The sequence below is a fragment of the Neopelma chrysocephalum genome, unplaced genomic scaffold (genome assembly GCF_003984885.1).
Source record: "Neopelma chrysocephalum unplaced genomic scaffold, ASM398488v2 Primary Assembly neopelma1_22, whole genome shotgun sequence".
Lineage (NCBI taxonomy): Eukaryota > Metazoa > Chordata > Aves > Passeriformes > Pipridae > Neopelma > Neopelma chrysocephalum.
The window spans coordinates 16,814,693-16,831,759 of NW_020897689.1; the positions used below are offsets into that span (position 1 = coordinate 16,814,693).

Below are 17,067 nucleotides of genomic sequence, written 5' to 3' on the forward strand. Positions count from 1 at the left end.
ATAATCTGACCTTGACATACTATTTGATTTAAGGCAAAGATTGAGTCCAGTAGACTCCTTCTCTTTCTCCCACCTGTTGACAGTTATTACTGACTTCGTAAATAGGGCCTTGAGTTACTGAGTATCTATCTGTGAATCATATGACTGTCATACAGTAAAGAGTAGATATCAATGTGAATTCAGCTAAGGAGTGGGAGGTTTTCAATTGTGCTCCTTGAAGAGTATGAGGATTCTGGGTTTTAGCAGCTGAAACTGAAAGTGGTTTAAAACCTTTTTTTTGTGAGATGCTAAGAGGAGGTTATAAAATAAGCAAGACTGGTAGCTGCTAAATACTTAACATTGATTTGATATGAAAGGGGGACTGTAGTAATTTATGGTCTTAGTGTTTGTGTTTTACTTTGGGTAATGGAAGTGAAAGGTGGTGGTACTCAGTCTCACATTTCTCATGGTTGATATTTTATATTCTCCATGCCATCCCCTATTTTCTGGTCTTAAAAGTTCTTAATATTGCTTTCAGTTTGATAAAGTTGCTATATAATGATGGAACATACTTAATTAGTACTTAATTATTCCAGAGATTTTATTGCTACTTAGACTTGAAAAGGATTGTTGTTGCTACCTAAGCTTCCCCCTTGATTCTGAAGGTTGCATTAGTATGCAGAGCACAAGAGTTTATTGCAGTGTTTGTGCTTTTCAATATGCTATTTAGATCTTTACTGGCTCATTCTGATGGCAGGTTTGTAATACTATAATGTTTAGCTACAGACTGGATAGTTTATCTAGAGAGAGTGATCTTGAGTTGATTTGTAAGAAGAATATAAATCTATCCATACTTGATGACACTTATTGGTATTATTGAAGGTTGGGGTGGGGGGGAAGAATTCAATATTTAAAGGTCTTTAAACTTGAATCTAAATAGAATGGAGGTTTTATTTTTAGCCTGCAGATTTACCTTTGGGAAGATTATTTGTTCCCCACTTCTACCAGTTCTTCCCTGCTTGTAAAAGGGCTGCAGTGACAGTAGACTTTTTTATGGTGAAAAACTTGGACATTTATTTAAAGACTAAATAGGTAGTAATATTCGTAAATCTGAAATACCCTTACACCCACAGTTAATTTTGTCCTAGATGTTAAATCTTTTAAAGCCATAGGATGTGTGTTAGGCTGTGAAAATGAATTGGGTACTTCTCTGGGGTGTCAGGGGAATGACAAAACTGTCATGTGTGGTGGAAGATTAGTAAATAGTCTGTTGTGATTTCAGATGTACCAAGTTGTGAAAACTGTATAAAGAAGTATTGCGGTATTGAACTGAAGTAGTTATTCATGACGCCTGCTTGAAGCGTATTGAGCAGCAATTCAGAAGAAACTGAGGGACTGGGAATGTGGTTAGAACATTAATCTTCTTCAAGCTTCACCATAAGCCTCTTGCTTGGGAGGAAGAAGAAACATGGGATATTAATCCTTCTCAAAATCAGTTAAGATCTGGGGAGAGTTAGAAAGGCTCTGAACCTCTGTAGTTGTGTGATTGATGCATCTAAAGCCACAGAGAGTACTGTATGGCAGACTTCCTGCAAAACAGACAGGAAAAGTCTACCATATAATGGTCCGAGCTTTGTCTTTTTATTAATTTTAGAGAAACAGTAACCTACTTTACCAGAAAAGCAGAATGGCAGTACTTGATGATGGAGAGTTTTTTGCCTGTTGTAATTATTTAGGACATTTTAATTAAGTAAATTTGGTAATTAATACTTACTACTAATGCATGTGCTAATACATGATGATAATGTTTGGGAGCAGGAAAATAAGAGTTTCAGTCTAGATTATTGCTCATGATAAAGTCTTACCTATTCTTGTCCACAACAAGAAGCAGTGATGTGTAGCTATGTAAAAGTGGAGGAGAATATTTGATACCTACTGGTTTCTATTTAATCTGCTATCTGTTCTGCCCAGAGGATCTATGATTTGACTTTTAAAATCAGACATAAGAAATTGTAAACAGCGTATGAAATAGTAAAAATTGCTTTTAAGAGGGCTGTTAATGTATTATGCAAGAGTTCTTGGTTATCTCTTGTACTTCATGCTCTAGGTCTACTGTAGTAATAGACAAACTCATTGTATGAAAGATTATGAATATTTCAGGGGGTGAAGACTTATTTCTGTCTTATTTCCTCCCTCATTTTAAGCCTGCCTGAAAACTGTTTGGTTTAATTTTGGCATCTGTAATTTGAACTGTTATACCACTTGGCAACTATGCTATAGAACTGTAGGAAAGGTGGGGGTTTTTTAATTTGTTTTACCTTATTTTAAACCTTACTTGTACTGTGGAGAAAAGTGGACAGATTTTTTTATTCCCTTTTTTTGATCTCTACTTTGTATACACTGGTATATAACCTTAAATTTTTTTCTCCTCATAATAAATGTAACTCTGGATTCTCCTTTAAGAAGTATTTTAACTAGTCCATGCCATTATGGCCTTTCCTTCATTTTTTCTATGTCTAAAACTGGCCATTATTGACTTAAATTATACTTTGGCTTTCTGCATTTTTCTCTCTAATATTTGTTACTATTCAGGTATAACCAAAAGTCATTGTAGTTCACAGTGGAGGCCCTGCATTCTTACAGCCTTTTGCATACACATTTTTAGATAAGTATATGTAAAAGGAGCTATTTTTTACCCCCAATTGAAACTAATTTCATTAACTCACATGTAGCCTTTTTTTAGATTTCGTAACTCCTAACCAAAAATTATTCCTGTGGGAAACTTATTACCTCCTGTTTGGTTTTCAATCGTACTGGTAGTCATATCAGGATATATCAATTTTCTATGTGTTTTCATGATTTTAACATCTATTACAGATTTTATTAAGTTCCTGTTCACTACCTATGATCTCATTATGTAGAATTCACAGTATAAAGATTAGGTAGCTTTAAGGAAGCTAAATCTGCTATCTGAACCTGTTCCTTTACCATTTAAACTAAAAATCTTGACATAGGTTTTGTCCTACATGATGTAATGTGTTTGTTTATGATTTTTTGGTTTTTAAATCTGTTAAAGCAACTTTCTAAGCCGGTTTTCATTTTATGTCTCAGTGTTCTGGTTTCTCTTGGACTAAAAACTTACCTTTGAGATATCTGTTCCTATGGGGTTCCAGCTTACCCTTTTACAAGGCTCTGGTTTCCCACCTCTCCCAGTTCAGCAGTTCTGGCCTTGAGCTGCAGTATGTGAACAATAAGGTGCACACAGTGTTTGCAGAAAGTTACATACACACCAGCTTGGGAGAAGACAAGCTGTTCTCTACAGAGTGTGTTGTGCAGTAAGCTATGTTGTGTCAATCTTGTCTAATCTTGTGGTCTTCTAACACTACTGCTTAAAATAATTTTTGGTAGCTTAGCCTTTAAGAAAGGATTATTTATCTTTTTTCTTTAGTGATCTAACTGTTATTTTTCCCAGAAGGATATTGAAAACTTGGGCTTTTGTTAGTGGGTATGTTTCACATTTCATGTGATGCTGTTGCTGTCATGATTACTGTCAATTCCTGTCCATTTTTTTTTTTTGAGAAGTGGAAATGAGGATGAGAAACTGTGTGGTCATTTAAGTTGGTTGCCTAAAACCATGGCTGTAGTCATAGTACCTACGTCATTCCTGGTTTAGTTTCAAACACTTCATAATATTTAAGCCAAGAAGTATAGTCATGCTTCCTGAAAGCTGTGTATCTATTTAAAGAAAAGCTCTCTCTTCTACTGGAAAGCTGCTTTGGGACTCTTTGGAAGAGTTACTTTAAAAAGTTCATGTTCCTTAAGGTATTGGAGTGTTTGTAACAATTGCGTGACCAAAGTAATTTTTTGGCTAAATTACTAGTCTAATGGTCAGACACAATTCTAGCTCCTCCAGAGAAGTCCAGATTTGTTTGTAACTTGGATTAGTGATCAGTCTTAATCTTTTAAAGTAATTGAGAAGGTTGGGTTAAAATGGAATAGGTATTAGTTTATCCTAAGGGATAATGAAAGATCTACTCTCAGGTAGATCTTCCCAAATGCTGCTCTAGCACTTGTTTTTGTTAACCTTCGTAACCAGAACTTTAGATCACGTTTTTAAAAAATTCACCAGAAAAAGAGTTGGGTGGCTTGGAATCAAGGTGGTAGAAGTTAACACTTACCTTGTACCATGGTTTGATTCCCTGACAGTGGTGGTTTTCAGTATGTTTTTCAGTGGTAGATTCTATCATTTGACTTCTCCAAACCTGCTTATAATGTCAGAGTGAAGAACTAGTGAAAACAGTACTGAAGAAAAAGTCATTAAGCTGTGACTTACAGAATAACTTATTCTGTATTATGCTGGTGAAATAAGTACTTTCCAAGTACGAAATAAGTCACGAACTGTGTGGACAAATGCCCAAAAGATGCAGTCACCTGAAATGACCAATATTAAAGGAGAATGGAATAATCAACTATCTACTGAAAGGAGACAAATTGCCATGAAATATCAAAGTCTCCCTCACAGTGAAGTTAACAGGTTTTAAAAACTGAAATCATGAAGTGGTTATTCTGGTAGCTTTACTGATGTTTTAGTTGGAGGTGTATGCATTAGGAATAATGGTCTTGGTTATTGATTTTGGTAAAAAAGGTAACAGTTCCCTGTTGTGAATGCATTTGTCTGCTGTTACAGTGTATGGGTCTGTGGAATTGTACTTTCAAGGATTTTTTTTATTGGTCTAAGGCTGATTTTTAGGGTGACTGAAACCTGTAAGGAGTCCTTTTTACAGGGTTTCAGGCACATGGCAATAGAGGACTTTGATGACTTGTTTCCTTTTACTACAGGGTTGTAGAGAATGGAAAGAACCCTGCATTTCCTGAGAACTTTTGTTCTTTAGAGGTAAGTCCAAAGACCACTTAAGACAGACAGACATTGGTCAGATTTTGTTCATTCAGATGAGCAGAATTATGACAGTAGGATGCAAAGACAGTCTTGAAATTGATGCAAAACACTCTGAGATGATTTCTGCTTTAGATTAAACATATTTCGTTACTTCTACTGGTTTTTGGTTGGAACGTGGAAAACAAAAGTAATTATGATCAGAAGAATCGCCTAAACTTAGGTTGCAATTATCAAAGGAAATAATTCAACTAAACACTGTTAAAAAACCCAGCCAAAGATAAAAAGCTTTCTGATTGCCCTGGGGATTTCTTGACAAATTTGGTAGTGAAGATGTCTTATTTTTCAACATAACAGCAAGAAGAGATTAGCCTGGGTTTTTCTAGTCTTATACTGATGGTGGTGCTTCTCGAGGTCCACATTTCAGTGGTATGGTGAGGCTGTTAGTGTTCTAGGTATGCTGTTGTAGCCAAGTAGGATGAACGTAGCCCTACAAGGCAACTGAAGTTAACTTTTGTGCTCTGTGAACCATTGGGTGTCTGCCAAGAACCCTTGAGTGCATCTGTGAAAAGTCAATGACAAAAGCAAGCCTGTTGTTAGGCAGGCTTCATTTTCTGTGCTGAAGCGGGCAACCTTACTGAGAAGCATTAAAACATATGTTGGATTGCAGGCCTTTATTTCTGTGCCTGACATAATTCAGTTTTTAGACTGTATTCATTTAGCAGAGAGCTGCTTAATTCTTTTCTGCATACAGCCATGCCAGTTTTATGAAATAAATTGGTCTTGATCCTTCTAAAGTAGTCTGAGATCTCCCCAGAAATGTTGTCTATGGAGATTGTAGGAAGAACAAGCCAAATTAATTGAAACTTTATTTCAGAAGTGATGGAAAGATGAGAAAGGTACATTTGTGTAGCTAAAAGCTACAACAAATTAAACATTTCTGAAGTACTTTTAAGTTATGTAGATACTCCAAAGGAAGCAAAAAACTTCACTGCTTTGTCTTTTTGCTGCAGAATCTCACATTTTGAAAGCAAGGTTGACTAAAATACATACAATAGTGGTTGAACATACTGTTCTTATTGCCTGCACTGGTATCTGCTTAGTATAGTCTAAGACTGAAACAGTTCTGGCATGTGGACAAATAGTTACTCCATGTGGTTTGAACTTCTTTAGAACCATCTACTTGCAACCCTCCTGTTTAAATATAATGAGCTCATTTCATGGTATTGCCTAAATAACCAGCATCAAAGGCAGAACTGTGTTTCTGTGGACTCCTAATTGCATTCAGGTTCATCCATGCAGAGAGAATTCTACTGCTTACCTCCCACCACCTAGAGAGAATTTCTTTGGCACTTGGGATGCACATGTAAAAATAACTTTGGGAGGATTATATTATGGAATGGTGTTGCAGTACCTTGCATATGTGCCCTGAAGCATGTGTTTGTTTAGTTGTACAGTCTGACTGGTAGTCTATTTGCTTACAGGTAGCTTTGAAAACTTGTTATTTGAAAGAACCTTAGCTATGTTTTCAGGCTAATGAATTTTGATCTCAATGTTAGTTCAGAAAAAAAATTGTCTCTGAGAGACCTGTCATGTCTCAATAATTATGTTTGAGATGATTTATGAGCAATATTTATGATTGCTTTCATAAAGGGTTTTTTTGTTTTAATGTCCACATTTCCTGTGTATGCATTAAGAAGCTGCAACTCCTCTAACAGTGATATCTGGTTAAATGCTTAGATGGCATTGGGGTATTTTTATATAATAGTTCCCTTGGACATGTCTGTTATATGACAGATCCTGATTCTCTTATGAGGTTTCTAAAAAATTAACAAATACTAATTTGCTGCTCTGGGAAATACTGTTGTTTGGTCTCACTTTTCTAGGAGCCAGACTGCTGGGACACAAGCTTCTGGTTTGGTTACCCAATCTACCACAGGGTAGATTCCTAGATACAGAGTGTCAGTGCAGGTCATCAGTTGTGTAATAAGCGATCTCAATTGTGAGGATTTTTTTTTCCTACTAAAATATATTGACTTGTGACTTCTGGTTTGTGTTTGAAAAGTGTTTTGGTGGGGAAACAACCTTGTTAAAACTAAAATACTAAACTGACAAATTTAAGGTTCTCAGGAGAGCATCAAAAATTATATATAATAAAGCTTCATAGGGCAACACTAACTTCTGACTTCCAGTGTGAACACAATAAATGGATCTCACTGAAAAAGCAAACATTGTCTACCAGTTAAGGGTATGTCTCTGGGTGGGAAATTTGGTCATATGAAGCCCAGTGTCTACCTTAATGTGTTAAATATTTGAGCTGTGCCATGCTAAGTGAGTTTGTCCAAAAGAAAATAGAACTAACAAAAGCCTCTACCCAGGGCTTTTAAAGAAACATTGGAGTCCAGTCTTTACTTTCTCAGTTAAACTGTGATACTCACTTGAAGGAACTGCATAAAAAGACTTCATAATCAGTTTTGATTTTGTAAGTGGCTTATGTTGTTTCAGTCTTCAAACTGCCGTGTGGTTCTGTATATACTCTCACTTCTGGAACTATTGGCGGTAGTTTGGAGGAAGAGAATAGTGTTTATGAATTGAAAGTAAAATGCTTGTGTATGTTTCCAGGACATAGATTATAATACAACAGATTCATTTAGTTACCTTTTCAGCTTCATATTTTTGGTGCATTTTTCAGTATACCTTAGGATAAAACAGCCTGTTCTTTTGCTTCTTAATATGATAATTGAGGAAGCAGTAAGTCTGCTTTTTTTTATATGCTGTGCAATTTGCCTTTGAGTAATTTGTATACAATGTGAATTTAAGAAAATAAAATGTTCAAGTTGTCAATATTGCATTAGTCAGTTTATGGGCATATAAATTGTACGGGCAAACTGGGTGTAGTCAGGAGAAAATGACTTGCAGATTTCAGCACTGGGTACTATTCCAGTTGTGTTATTGGTTGATTTTCGACTTAGGAAGTGAGAGTTCGTACAGCAATTAAAATAACTGTTCTTCTCAAATCAGAAATCCTTATTCTCACATGCACAGAAAGTGACCAAAGTTCAGAAAACAATAAGACAAATACCATCTTTACTAAGAAGTGATAGGAATTTTTAATGACTTTTGGTTTCATTGGAGTTGCATATGTAAGTATTTTGTATATTTGTTGTTCATCTGCTGATAGTTTAACCATCAGTGATTTGAATGACAGTGGAATTTTGTCATGGTACTTGAGACAAGGTTGGGACTTCTAAAAAAGGGAGGGTGTTCACAACTATCAGGTTTTGTCAGTATTAATTCTGAAATGTTTGGATAAAATGCTCTCAGTTTTGTAATTTATTTTGGGAAGGTAGATGTTGGTCCCTAAACTTTTTTGGGTATGCATGTGTGCTGCTAGCCCCATGTGTTCAGCAGCAAATGCATTCTGAAATATGCAGATGTGTTGGGTTTTTAACATTGCTTTCTCACTTTATTTTGTATAACTTGTTTCTCTATGCGTGGTTTTCTTACATTTACAACAGCAAAGTTGGGAAAGTTGTGTTCAGTCCTAGTTTAACAATGTGCTCAACCTGCAGGAAGTGGAAAGACTTTTTTTTTTTTTTTTTTGTAAGGTAGGTAGATAGTAAATTTAAAATACAGGTATGCTCAGGAAAATATTTTCGATGTAGTATGTTACTGGTAAAGTTTTAAGCTGAAGGATGTATTTATGATTTTTGTGTTACTTTCTCATTTTGGTGTTTTAGTAGGCCCTTTGAGGGGAACAGCCTGTTTTCTTAAATTGCTAAACTTAAAATAATTGCTCTTCCTACTACTTAAAACTTTAGAATTGATTATAATAGTCATTGCTGTCAGTGCACTTATAGTAAAATATGGTACTTGCCATATGTAGGTCTCTGTTTAACTTTTCCATGTGGGCTGATGAATCCTCGCCTTCTTATGACTGTAAAATGCCTCTGTGTCATCCAGTACTTTTAACAGAAAAACTTCCACGTTGTTTTCTAGATACCAAATTGCAGCATTATGTTTTAGTTTTGTGGATGCTCAGCCCTGCTGCTCATCATGTTGCATCCGGTTTATTAATCAGTAAAAGACTTTGGTTATTTGCCCTGCTGTTTCCTCATGCATCTTTTCTTGGATTTGTTGCACCTCTGCTTTCGTGAAATGATCCTGCAGTTCATTGTCTTGTTCTGAGTTTCTGCTTGACCCATTAAAAGTTTTGTCCTTATCGGACCTTGTTTCCAGCTTCTTCTATCACATTTTTAGTACAAGCGTTATTAGTCGTGTGTAATATTTTATATTAGCAGCATTTGATTAATTTTATAAGGTGCTTTTGGAACTGCAACTTTCACCTGCCTGTTTTTGAATTATTTCTCAGTAAATAGTACATAGTTTTTGTCATCTAATTTTTTTAATTCAAGAATAAAGGAAGTATTGTTGTTTTTGATGAAGTTTTAAGGTGTACAACGTTTTAGCTATTTAAATTTCACACTTTATGTTAATCTTCGCTTCAGTGTAATTACCACAATAACATGATTTGCACTTTGCTGATTTTTTTATTTTTTTTTCCCTCCCCAGGAAATGTATGAGGTTGCCAAGAAGCTTTGCTCCTTTTGTGAAGGTCTTGTACACGATGAACATCTTCAACATCAAGGCTGGGCTGCCATAATGGCCAACTTGGAAGATTGTACATACTCTTACCAAAAGCTGCTTTTCAAGTTTGAAAATGTGTATTCAAGCTATTTGCAGTCCATAGATGATATCAAGTTGAAACTTACACAGTAGGTTTGCTATTAAATTCAGTCTCAATACTTTAAACATAGCTTTTGAGTCTTGTATGTCTGGTGCTAGTTCTGATTAATCAAGCATGTGTTTGTTTGATTATGTGTCATGGAGAACAGTCTTTCTGTTCTTTGCTGGCTATTTCTTTAACTGACATTTTTCCATGTATTCATCAGCACAAAAGAACTTGTATTGAATTATATGGAAGATAAGCTCATTAATGAACAGCTGTTTAAGAGCTGGAGTCATTCCAAATGTGCACTAGAAATAGCTAGATAATAAATTTAGACATTAAGATTTTGTAAATGCCTATTTACACTTTTGAATTAATTTTTTTAATACACTTGAGGAGATATTAACAGTTACAGTCTGTGTTCAAAGTATGAAGTCATAACACAAATTTTGAGTGTATATGTATACCTTGGAGGGGGGTGTGTACATATATGTATGTATATGTGTGTATACTTGTGTCCTGCACGCTCTGGATGTTACTTGGAGGAAAATCTTTTGCATCTTTGTGGCTGTTATAGTATTATGGTATTTATATGAGTGCTTTGCCTGATAGAGTGTAAGTGGATGTTGAATACTTCAAAAAATAAACTATAAATAAGTTTTATCTTTAAAAAATGTTTAGCTTCATAGCTCTTACCAAATATATAGAAACTATTTAAACTCTGCAAAAGTAGTTGGGCAGAGGATACTCAAATCTTTGATAGTAAGCATTGGTATCCATGCAGATTGGAAGTCCCAGTTGTGTGTTTAAAAAAAAAAAAAGGAAAAGCAAATGGGTATGTCTCAGTTTCAAACTCTTTTTTTTCACTCCATTATAAGCTTACTTCCTAGTTTAGAACACTTCATATTATGCAGTGGAAGAGAGCAAAAACTGTGATTTCTTCAGCTGTCCTTTCTTGATGTTAATACTGAACAGAGTATTTTGAATGAGTAGTTCCAAAGTAATTTTGAAATCTGTTTCAATTCTAAAATAAATAGTATTTCATATTGCAGGTGATTTGTAGCTAAGATTTCGTGCCACCTTGGCTTCTGGATAATGATGTTTTTTTTCTTTTCACTTTTTTTAAAAAGGTTGGGTTCTGCTGTTTCTATCATGGCCAAGATACCACTGCTGGAGTGCCTAACGAGACATAGTTACAGAGAGTGTTTAGGAAGACTGGATTCTTCAACTGAGCATGGAGGAACAGAAAGTGATGAAACTGAGGATGGGAAATCTGCTGAATTGGTGCTTTATCCTGATATATCTAAAGTGAACAATAAATCAATGTTAGCATCATTTTGCAAGTCAGTCGAACATTCAGCATTGGAAGGCACAGACCCTGAAAATGTAAAAGATGATAAGGAATGTGGTCAGAATGCTCCTGTCCAGGATAGTGAAACATCAGTAGAATTGAAAGACGATGATCAGCCTTCCTTCAATGTGTCTTTGTTAGACTGGATAAATGTTCAAGATAGACCTAATGATGTTGAATCCCTGGTCAGAAAATGTTTTGATTCTATGAGCAGGGTAAGTTAATTTTTTTAAAATCAAATTGCATTCCATTGAATGTTGCTACCTATTCCAGATGCAGGTGCTTTTGGAGTCTCTCAACTTTTTGTAACTACTTGTTTCTTAGATAATGGTCTGAATGAAGGCCAAAACAGAGACTAGGTATGGATAGGGGTGGAGAAATTGTTTTAAGATTTCAAGTGTTAAGAATTTGAGCTTTAGGAAGATGTATAATTTCACAATGGATGCTTGTGACCTTGCTTATTTCTCAAATAGCCATTCCTGTTGGAAAGTCAATAGCTTCTTGTAACATTTAAGCAAAGTGACTTCTATTCTTTCTTTGCCTTTTTCATAGAAATTACATTTATAATAAAACTCAAGATTTTCCTTGACCAAAGTTAATGTTCTTTGTGTTTAAAATACTGAAGCCTTTATTAAAATATAGAACAAATTCATGTGGTTAATTATGATAAATTTATATGCTATATCTATGAATTCTTTATTAGCTAATACAGATATGCTCAGAAGAGCCCAATCAGTCTGGGGAGTGTCAGTTTGTATTTCTGCTGCTGGTAGAATAAAACATTGCTCACTTTACTTTTGAAATTACTATTTTAATCAGTGAGCATTATAATCTTTTAAAATTCTTTTGCCTATAGTTTTCCTTCTCTCTTTGCTGTCACTGTAGCTGATATTTCTTACATTGTCTAGCTTGTTTGCGTATCTATAACATCATACTGTTACAACTCAATATACCTTGAACAAAGAAAACAATTTCTATTGTCTTTGACACTTCATTTCCTCTGTAAGGTAGGACTGAAAAACCTGACTGTTATTTCTAAAACCCATCTGTTGTAGGGAACATTATGATGTGGTCAGTTCCGCATTGATTTTTCCATTCTATCTTAAAAGTAATAATATTAATAATATTAAAGGCTGTTTAAGATTTTAAGCTGTCTGAATTTTAGTAGTGCAGAAAAGGCTAAGAAAAAATTGGACATTACAAATTTTTTTTCTTTAGCAAAAACAATAATTGATTTTGTGTGTAAAAGACTTCCTATTTGCTAAAGTCTGAGACAGTCCTCTGTCCTGTTTGTTCAGTAATGCTGCCAAGTGCTTTCTACTAATTTAGAGCAAGAGTAACAAAACCCACTAGTTTGGTTGCGAGACAATAAATTCAATTTCTACATAATATTAACAAGATACAAATGTAGTATCACTTAAAAATCAGTATTTTAGGAGTCAGACATTAAAAAATTGCTTCCAAATAAATTAGAATGATCCTAAAGACAGAAAAATGCAAAAAATACTTTGGTTAAATACTTACTCCAGCTTTTTTAATCAGCTTATAGTCTTATCTGACATACATCACATGTTTTAGAGAGACTGTCTTGTACTTGTCTTTTCTGTCCTTGTCTTACTTAAAACTAGGCAGAAATTGTTTTTTAATTTAAGCTGATTCTTTTTTAGGGGAAAAATGTGATTGAACCTGCAAAAATTAAGTTTCTTTTTGTATTCTTGGCATAAGCAGAATTAGCAGGTAGGGAAAATGCTTCAGTCAGAGTATTCTGGCCACCTCCAGAACTGTGATCAATTCTGATCCATTTGGGTTCACAGAAAAAACCCCAGAGCTTTGAAGTAATGTGATCCTGGTTTTCCTTAGGAAAACATTAATTTAGTTGTTATGATTAGCAGCATAGACAAAGGATTGAATCTTTGGTTACCGCTGATATGGAATTAGTTGAAAAAAGAAGCAACCTGCAGCTGAAAAGGAAAAGAAAATACTAAATATCTTGCGGCATAATTGTTCTTTTAATGCTCATTTCAGATGGCACTTTAACACAGTAAGCTAGAAGAAAATGGCACTAATTTTTTTTGATTGTTTTGCCTACCTTCTCTCCATGCCCTTTCCTTCTTGGAAATATGAACCATACAAATGGTTTGTGATTGCAATTCTTGTTGAAAAACTGATTTCAGGTAAGATTTTCATGAAAGTACAGGGCGTCAGAGTAAGGGCTTTATACCTTTGGTAGTCATAGTCTTGATGTAACTGGTGTGTTGCACAGAGTGCTGCTAGTTATCTGATGGTTATAGGCCCTAGGTGTTTCTACAAAATTACACTTCTAATTACAGAAACCTAGGCTGCAGTAAAAGCAGTGGGTAAGTAGGAGCTGACCAGATGTTTCTGTTAAGTGCCATTGTAGCCACTTAAAAGGCTAGAAAAGGAAGATACTTGGAAAAGATGAGGAGAACAATATTGTCTACCTGTGAATGTAGAGCTGAATGCTGGAGAAGCAATTAGGTCAAAGATGGGATGAAAAGAATGGATGGAGAAAATAAATTATAGAGTGGAATGAGAGGAATAGGCATTCCTATATTCCTGTAAAAAGACATAAAACACAGATAGAATATGGATGTAAAAAGGAAATAAAAAACCCCACTGTATTGTTCTTTTGTATTTTGTCTGTTAAGAAACTGTTCTGGATGCTGCAGCAGATTAATTCAGGATGTTGAAGAGGAGTAATCCTGAATAGGGTGGCAATGAAGATGATCCTATAAAATCAGTCTGGTTTTAATACCAGAGACTACTTTTGGTATCGGTTCTTGAAGATGGACAATTCACTCAAGAAAGTCCAAGATTTATAAGACATCACATACTAATAATTAAACTTTATTGTTTTCGGAGAATTTGGATGTATTTTGTCACATTAATAACAGTATTAATTATTTATTCTGAGAAGTTATGGGCTAATTACTGGGTTTTGGTACTTACCCCTGAAGTCTTTTGGTTTGAAGAAAATGGAAGACCAGTTCTTTGTAATTGCTCCTTAATTTGTAAGTGGCATAAATCCTGCATGTGGTGAAAGAAGCCAGTGCTGCGACAGATAGTATGACCTCATGAATAGCATTCTTTTCACAAGATTCTCATATAAGAGATTGGCATACCCATTTTGGATAAATTTGGGCAAGTTTGTTAATCTTCTGCTTACATGTAATGATTCTGATTATGTTCCTAACTAATATATTCCAGGTTTAGACTAAACTCTGTCCTTCATAAGATGTTGCAATTACCTCCATTGTTATTGGAACTCTTAATTTAATTCAGTACTCCTATGATGAAACTTGAAGAGTCACCCTTAATATCTGTGGACATTTGCAGCCTCCTAATGTTTCAGATACTTTTTTTTTTTTCTGGATGATGGCCTGTGAAGGAATATGATGACATAATTTTTTAAATGTGTTTCTATCAGGAAAAAAAATTAGCTAGAAGTACTACAAATACATTATTCCTCCATGGCGTGTTTTCCAGTTGCTTAGAACTGATCTGCTTGTCTGAGTAGTCAATTAAAACATTCATTTAGTGGGAAAAGATTGACAGTTCTTGCAGTTTTTTCCCATCACCCTCCCTTCTGCACTTTCCATTGAGTTACATTCAGGATTTGTTTTGATTGTAGCTGTATGGACTCTGTTCCAGGGCAGACTGTGTCCATTAGCTTTAAACTGCTTCTTCCCCCTGCACCTTGCTTTGTCCCCTCAACTAATGTCCCTTCTCCTTACAAGGATCCTGATTTCTATGATGGCCTGGTTGGAATACTTCAAAGACGTTCATGCTGTGATATAGAATCTACAGACTCATTTACTCAGAATTCTGAAACAGATGGCAGATGTAGTCACAGATTAGATTAAAAAAAAAAGGAAAGAAAAATATTGAGATTAAAAAATCTCATTTAACTAAATGATATCACCTTTCAGTGTGTCAACTGCTAATAAACTTTTTTTTTTTTTTTTAGCTTGATCCAAGGATCATCCAGCCCTTTCTGGCAGAATGTCGCCAAACTATCGCCAAACTAGATAATCAGAACATGAAGGCTATTAAAGGTCTTGAGGACAGACTCTATGCATTGGACCAGATGATAGCAAGCTGCAGCAGACTGGTGAATGAACAAAAAGAACTTGCTCAGGTAATACACCTTTGTGTGTGCAATGTTGGAAGATTGTAGATTTTTGTGTATACTGTTAAAGTTACAGTGAAACAATTGCATGTTTAAATGCAAGAGTTTTCAACATATCACACTGGAGTTGCTCCAAAAGATACTATATTCATAATAATTTGGCGTGTAAATATTGGCAGTTTTTACATCCTGTGGTCATGTTTTCACATAGTTTTGAGCTAGAATATCATAACTTCAGGAGGAGATAGGGAAAGAGTTAAGTAGAAATACTTTAATATTTTGAAGGTCAATACTGAGTCCTTGATAACTTGTAACTCAATGATACAGGATCAGGAAAGAGGAAGTGGGCTTAATGGTTGACCATCAGTCTTGTAGTGAGGAGAGTAGTGTGTCTTCACCAGACAGTGTCATTTTAAGTGATAAGAAATTTGATTAAAGGCTATTCTAAATGTAAAACATATAGCTCCTGTTTTTAAAAAAGACTACAATGTCATATGAAAGTTGCTGTATTAAATACAGTTCCTGTGAAGAGCTTCAATCAACTTGATAATTAGGTTGTCCTTTAATGCCTTGTTTGCAGTTGAAAGTATGTAAAAATCTTTATATAGCCATTACCTGCTGATGTTCAGATTTTCATCATGAAGAAAGGCATGAGTTTCTTTTTTCTGCTTGCACACTGATAAATTATTAGTAGGAATAAACGAATAATCTTACCTCCCTATCTTGGAGAGAGTTAGAGAAGAGAGCTGGGCTGACAGTTGTGTAGGATCCAGGCTTCCTACTTCCTCTTTGGTCTGGTGCGTAGTGGTGGGTGCTACCAGTGCTTCTGGCAGCATTGTTTAAAAGCAGAGCCTGTCTTCAGATAAGTTCAGTGAGTAAGTTTAGAAGCAAGTTTGTCTTGAGTGTGTTTATTTTGTAGGCCAGTGCTAAATGCAAGGTAATTTAGCGTGATGGCTAAGCTAGTCTTTGATTCCTATAGTTGGTTGCCCCACGCAGTGAGTGATGGTTTTCGCTGTGTTTTCCCTCTTCCCTTGGATGAAGAGCCTACCTCAAGTCTACTAGTCCCACTTTTGAGTGAGATTCCTAACAGTCAGTTGGAAAGGAAAGTTATTTCATCACCTTGTTTAAATGCTACTGTAAATTTAGAACTTGTATCTTTTCAAGACTTGTCAGAGACTTTAACTTTCAAATCTTCGTCTTTGCCTTTTCTGTTTTACAAATTGTCTATTCCTTTACATATGATATAATGGTTTTTAAGAAAAGTTAGCTAGAATGTGATGGTGTGTTTAGGGTTTTATTGAGGTTTTTTAAAGCTTCAGTTAATGTTCATGGTTAAACAAGTAATTAAGTGTACTGTGAGATGCTTTTATGAATTGATTTTTATATTTGAGCCTCAGTAAGTATTTTCATACCAGCTTTAGTAGTTGTTTGGGAAAAAAAATTAGATGCTTTTAAGATACTAGAGTTGGTATCATGTTACGCATTAAAATGATAGTCTTCATGGAAATTGAAGAAGATTGGCAAAGTGCAAGGGCTTAATTATGTTTAAAAGTACAGATGAGGACTTGTCTATTTAATTTAAAGATAGTGCTCACAATTTGTGTTATATGAAAACACTCATAGTTTTTCTTAACCTCACACCTTCCAGCAGTGAACTGTTCCTGTTCATAAAGAAATAATGTGGAGGCACTTTATTAGAACAGAGATAAGGAACATCTCAGTGTTAATCCCATTGGCAGTATTTGGTTTGGAAGCTGTAGGCTTATTTTCCTCTGGCCAGAAAAAGCTGGTGTTCTATCCAGAATTTGAGTTGACTTTCTATGCCAACCTCAGTTTCATTATTAAAATTCAAACCAAACTTGTCCCACGGAACAAATTCATTTGCTGCTTGATGACCTCATTGCATAGGTAATTTCCTTGTTCCTGGACCTGCCTTAGGAGTTTTTTTGATTTCCATTAGGCTG

General features: G+C 35.1%; 1 protein-coding gene across 3 annotated transcripts in view; it reads left to right on the forward strand.

Moving 5' to 3' along the window:
* The window catches only part of RB1CC1 (RB1 inducible coiled-coil 1), a 72,464-nt gene that overhangs the window by 19,287 nt on the left and 36,110 nt on the right, over window positions 1-17,067 (forward strand). For all 3 annotated transcript variants that reach the window (XM_027673955.1, XM_027673972.1, XM_027673964.1), the window contains exons 6-8: window positions 9,446-9,648; window positions 10,733-11,168; window positions 14,942-15,112. In XM_027673955.1, coding sequence (XP_027529756.1) covers window positions 9,446-9,648; window positions 10,733-11,168; window positions 14,942-15,112 — 810 coding nt within the window. The remainder of the gene's footprint in view (window positions 1-9,445; window positions 9,649-10,732; window positions 11,169-14,941; window positions 15,113-17,067) is intronic.